We start from the raw sequence: 6,015 nt of genomic DNA, 5'->3' as shown, positions 1-6,015 counted from the left end.
TCAGGCTTCAGGCTTCGCTAGAAGTGGAGAAGGACATGGACAGAACACGACTATCGCGTGACTGCCCCAAGAGCTTTATCTTTTTACATCAAAAGTAAGATGCCCAAGTTTGTGTCTGCCCCAGGTATAAGTCACCACTTGCATCTAGCTGTCCCATGAGCAAGCAGGTCTGGATCACACCCTGCCTCAGTTTCCTCATCTGTAAAATAAGACGTTCGGCTCCTTGCAGGCCTGGCCTTGGGTCCGGGAGCCTGCAGGGAGCTGCTGGGTCAGGCCACGTTTTCTGCACAGTGGCTCGGTGATGGGGGCCTGGACCACTGCCTCCCTGGGAGGGTGTGGCATCCCCCGCCCGGACACTGCCAGGAGCACTTCCTGCTGCTGCTGTGGTTCTCATAGGTTGGCTGGCAGATAGCAGATCGGCCCCTGAAGTAAGACAGTGATTTTCTTTTTCTAAGCTAAATTGGGCAGGTTCTTCAGGAACTAGAAAGTTCTGTTGTCTTTGCTGGCAAAGGTTTTGACTCTGGAGCTCTTCATGTCCTCATCAGTGTCGCTTTCTCTCACGGCCGCTCTGGCTCCTGCTGGAGGTGTGGGCCAGTGACTGGGCCTCCCGAGACGTGTCCTGGTGGCTCGCCCGTGAGCACCAGCCGCCTGCCCTTTTGCTCGGTTGTGTTGAGTCTCTTTTGTGAAAAATAGCCAGTACTGGTGGCAAGTCACAGAGCTGCAGGGAGATGTGTTTCCCACGTGCACACGGGGTCCCCCTCTCGAAGACACAGTGCGAATTCTCTCGTGAAGTCAGTTCACAAACGGCTGACTGAAGGTGTCGAGGAGGAAGGCTGTATGTTTAAATCTCAATTTCTTTTTCCAGACATTCAATTTTTCTAATACTTGAGGCTCTGAACAATATTTTGTAGGACATAGGATACTGACTGTGTAAACAATTAGTGTTTTTTTCTGTACTGTATTGGTACTTGTGAGTTCAAGCTTTGGGTAAATTTCTGAAATGCAAGGTAAAAGTACTTTGGTCTCTGGGCTTCCGCGGTTGCTCACACACTTACACAGCCGTGGTGTGAACGTCTTTCGTGGTGTATCATCAATAAAATTTCAGTGTTTCCACAGAAATGTTACTTTTTACTTTTTTTAAACAATATTTTCCAAATGCAAAATAAAATTTTATATACCACACTTTCTGCTTTGACCGTATGCCAGTGAGGGCTTCTGGGGAGCCAGTGATTCGACCACTGATGACGCCCTGTGAGCACATGCCTTGGAAGGTTCCAGAAGGGCAGTCAGCTTTGCAGTGGGGGCCTTGGCATTCAGCCTGCGCAGACCTGCCATGTTTACCACGGACTAAACCTGGTGGTGGCGATCTTTTTGGGGTAGACAGTAGCTAGTAAAACATTTGTACTTGAAGAAATCTGTATCAATTAGAGCAAAGATGTCACCAGTTTTATGTAAAAGAACAGACCTTACTGATGACTGAGTTCAGGGAACAGTCTTTATTCAAGTAAGCGTGATGAGCCACCACGGTGGCGGTGGTTCTCAGGCGGCCCTTTCCCAACTGTCCACCCGTTAGGTGACAGCTTCACCCGATGACCTTAACACACACCTGCCACTTCTCTTATATGGAACCCCGCCCAGGAGAGTTAAGGATATCTAAAAATAACAACATTATAAACATCTGAATACGTTTTTTTCTTAAGAAAAAAGATCGGGAAGAACCACAAATATTGCTTATAAAAATAAATTCGGCACAGCCCCGGCTTGGCTGTAAGAGGCAGAACTCGTCACTGAGGATCTTCCTCTGGGGGGACGGCTTCCATCAGCATCTGCAGGTGCATGGTGACAGGCCCTGGAATGGAAGTCGGCGAGTGAGGGCGGTTAGAAAGGGGTAATTTGAAAGCTTCACCACGACTGGTGGTGAGCAGCGCCTTGTTCTTACCCTGTGGTGACGCGCCGCCTCTCGGACCCTACGCTCGGGGCACGGCTGGTGTTTAGAGTTAATCGGGTCCATCCTGGTAGCTATACTGGGTCTTTGGAGGTAAGTTATTGCCCATGGGAAAATTAGAGGCCTGCTAAATTATTTCATTGTGACCAATTTACACTCTAGGAAACAGACCGCGGATCCCCTCGCTGCCTGGCGAAGATCTCAAGAAGGCTGCGAAGGCTTTCGTAAGTGGGGCTTCCTGCAGCTGAGTCTGCCGTGCAGCAGAGAACGGTGTGAGGCTAATACCGGTACAGACTTTTTAAAAAATAGGTGTCATTCCGAGTCTCTTTGGATGTACTTTGACACAAGTGCTTTCTTTTTAGAAGCGAAAGTGGCTAATGTAGCTAAACTGTTAAACAACTGTCCTAAAATACATGAGGATGAGGACTGCTGGGTGGAGGGCGAGACCTGTGCCTTGGGTGTCGTAAGGCTTAGGCCCCACCCCCGTGCTCCAGTCTCAGCTCCGTCGTCTTTGGGGTGTCTTTGGGATGCTGCCGACCCTCTTAGAGGATGTCTGCATATCAGGCCAAGAAAAAGGTGCTCCAGGGATGAGACGTACAGCGTGAGTGTACTTAACTCTGCTGAACTATACACTTAAGAGTGGTTAAGATGGTAAATTTTGTGTTACGTATATTTTGCAATTAAAAAGAAAATAGCGTGCTCCCTCCCTGCTTGTTAAGAGTCATTGACAGGGACACAAAGATCAAGGTGGACGTGGAGGCACGACACCGAGAGTGGGTTGTGTCCTCCTGAAGAGGAGGGGCGTCTGCGGGCAGGTGAGACCCTGCGATAGGAAAAGCCGCGGCAGCATCAGCACGGACGAGGTGTGTAGGATGCCGCGCCTGTCTGCGCTTCACCAGCAGCTGAACCGTCCTCCTGTTGACACTTACTTGAGATTCTCTGAGCCCATCCAAACTTGTAGTAGACAAACAGGAAGTAGAAGAGAAGGCCGCCCAACATGAATAAGGCGCAGTAGAGATACTCCCAGGCGGGTGCACTGATGATCGGGGCCAGAACCAGGAACAGGGAGATGAGAGTCACCACGACGGGGATGGCGATAGGCACCTGGAAGCAGAGCAGCGGGCGTCACGGTCTGCCCACGTGCGTGCGTTCGCTTTTCGAAACTTTTCATTAAAGACAAACCGACACAGAAAGAAGAGCATAATGCACCCCACGTGCCCCTCCACCAGCTTCGGTAACTTCTGCGTAATTTTGCCAATCTTACTTCCTCCACTCCACCTTTTTCCCCTGAGAATGTGAAGAAAATACCAGACGTCATGTCACTTTACCTGTGAAACATTCAGGACGCATCTCTAGCTCATGAGGACTTGCTGTTTTTGACACGTTTCTTCCCTCTTTTTTTCATCTTGTCATTGATTTGTTGGAGAAACTGGATGATTTATCTTTAGCTTCGCCTGATTGCTTCCTGCTGGAATCGGGCAGCTTGCTCCCGTCTCCCCTATTTCCTGAAAAGTGGCAGGCGGTTCCCAGCCAGAGCAGTGCGCTTCCTTTTATAATATATGTCACAAAGCACAAACGTGTGACCGTCCGGCCTCCGAACTGCTAGGACGGTGGGCTGGGGAGGGAGAGCAGTCCCATCCCACCGTGATAAAGGTCCCATTAACTGTTCATGGTTTTACACTAAAAATACAGGTGAAACTTTGGTTTTATTCATTACTTCATTGGGGGTTACAAAATGGTAATTTTCTAATTCTGTCATTCTGAAATTCTACAATATCTTGAGAAACTTCAATTATTTGGTTTTTCTGAATTGCAGGTTGTACAGGAAAGGCAGGATAAATGCTTGATTCTGGGCCCTTGAGACTCGTAAAGGTGACTCAGACGCACGCATTTGCATGTATTTGGTGGGTTTTGGTCCATCCTAGTCACTCTTCATCATGTTCAAATGTCCTGTCGTTGCCTAGTAGGAGGCCCTCGGACGGGCCTCTGGGTCCCCGTGACGTGATCCCAGTGTGTTCCGAAAGCTTTCTCGCCTTCTGGCAGGGCAGAATGTGCCAGACCTGGATCCTTCCACCTCTCCAGGGAATTTTGGTTTCTTTTAGTGGGAAATGGCGTTTTAAGACCATGCTGGGTGATTGGAGTACTCACTGTTCTTTTACGAGGACAGAAATAATTTTTTTTCAAGAAGGGAAAAAATTTCATGAATTCATACTGATGTTTCCAATTCAAATGTAAGATTACATGGTTTTTTCCCCCTTCCTTTGCTTTAGACCTGTATCTTTTTTTCTTATGCTTCGGAAAATCTTTTTTCTTAATGATTTTAACATAATTGCTCATTTGCTTTTTATCCTATAATGTACCTATAATGAATTTCAAAATAGCTATACCAGTACTACTACTATTGTCAACCTCCTATTGATTGACATTTGGATTGTGTTAACACCTTTTGCTAATGCTGTGGCAAATAACATGTATATTTCATATTTTTGCCTGTTTCATTTAGGGATAGATTTCCTCAAAATGGGTTGGCTGGGTCAAAGAGTAAATGCATGCATAATTTTTCTAGATAGTGCCAAATGTTCCTTCCTGTGGGTATAGCATTCGTGTTCCACTAACAACGTATGGGAGGGCCTTGCCCCACAGCCTCATCAGTGGATGGTGGATTTCTACCCATCTGATAGGTAAGACATTAGTGTTTCATAATTTTGGTACGCGTTCACTTAGTAGGAGCAAAGTTGAGTTTTTTAGGGGATTTTGTGTGCATTTTTAAGTGTCATTCATTGCATTTTCCCTTTGAACTGTCAGTGTATCTTCTTTCCTATCTCAATTTTTAGAAACGCTTTATGTTAAGGATATTAGCCTTTTTTGGTGATACTACTTGCAACTATTTTCCCCATTTGTTGCATATGTTTTTAACTTTCTTTAAAGGTATGCATTTTTATTTCATTAGGGTTGTGTTTATCAGTTTTTTCACTTATTAACTTCTGGATTTTTGAATCAGAGGAACATTTTCCCCATTCTTGGATTTTCAAAGCAATTTATGTTTTCTTTATGCGTCAGCACCATAATATTTAAATTTTAGAACCTGTGTATTTTAATAGTGTTCTCTGTTTTTAGGTTTTTCTTGGGTGTTATTTATTCTTCAATATGAACTTTGTAATTAACTTGTGTAACTCCAGGAAAAAATATTAGATGGTCCTTTTTATTGCAATTGCATTAAATGTCTAAATTAACTTAGGTCACTGTTGATACCTTTCTGCTGTTGAGTTTTCCTGTCCAAGAACATGTATGAATTTCCATTTATTTAAGCTCGCCTTTGTGTCTCTCAGGAGTATTTCATAGTTTTCCAGCTATAGCCTAACAAGTTTATGGGTAGGTTGTTTGCTTTGTGCGGTTTTGTTTGGTGAAATGAAGTATTCTCTATTATTATCTTTTCATTGGGTATCATTTATATAAAGTATGTTAATTTTAGCTTCCGAGGGCAGACGGGATCCGGCGCAGTCAGGGCGGGGTGGCTGCAGACTAATTTTATATCTTACTACTTTATTGTAGTTTTTTCTTCGATCCTTTTGGGTCTTCCAGATAGACAATTGTATTATCTTTTACAGTAGAGAATTTTAGAAACTTTAAAAAGTCTTTTTAGCCAGGTTCGGTGGCTCAGGCCTGTAATCCCAACACTTTGGGAGGATCGCTTGAGGGCAGGAGTTTAAGGCCAGCCTGGGCAGCATAGTGAGACCCTGCCTCTACAAAAAATTAGCTGGTTGTGCTACTTGGGAGGCTGAGGGGAGAGGATCACTTGAGCCAGGAGTTGAAGGCTGCAGTAAACCATGATTGGGCCACTGCACTGCAGCCTGGGCGACAGAGCAAGACCCTGTCTCAAAACAAAAAAAGGTCTTTTCTGTCTCCACATTGCTTTTTCTGTCCAGTGGCCTTGCTAACAAAACAATAGTAAGAATAGAAAGCATTCTCTTTCCTAACCTTAGCAATGATCTTTCCAATGCTACCATGCTACTTTGTTAATTAAAATTGTTTTTAGCCTTGGGTGGGGGGAGGTGGGGGTCTGTGTGTGT

General features: G+C 45.2%; 1 protein-coding gene across 1 annotated transcript in view; it reads right to left on the bottom strand.

Moving 5' to 3' along the window:
- Positions 1 to 1,725: 1,725 nt before the first annotated feature.
- The window catches only part of SLC7A9 (solute carrier family 7 (amino acid transporter light chain, bo,+ system), member 9), a 20,863-nt gene continuing 16,573 nt past the window's right edge, over positions 1,726 to 6,015 (bottom strand). Inside the window, exons 11-12 of the mRNA XM_012647030.1 lie at positions 2,875 to 3,049; positions 1,726 to 1,849 (exon numbers count right to left, since the gene is read on the bottom strand). Of these exons, the coding sequence (XP_012502484.1) occupies positions 1,785 to 1,849; positions 2,875 to 3,049 (240 nt within the window). The 3' untranslated portion in view covers positions 1,726 to 1,784. The remainder of the gene's footprint in view (positions 1,850 to 2,874; positions 3,050 to 6,015) is intronic.

This window comes from Propithecus coquereli, unplaced genomic scaffold (genome assembly GCF_000956105.1).
Source record: "Propithecus coquereli isolate 6110/MARCELLA unplaced genomic scaffold, Pcoq_1.0 Scaffold254, whole genome shotgun sequence".
In the NCBI taxonomy this organism is placed as follows: domain Eukaryota; kingdom Metazoa; phylum Chordata; class Mammalia; order Primates; family Indriidae; genus Propithecus; species Propithecus coquereli.
The sequence above is the reverse complement of the archived record's forward strand: the minus strand, read 5'-3'. Positions and strand labels throughout refer to the sequence as shown.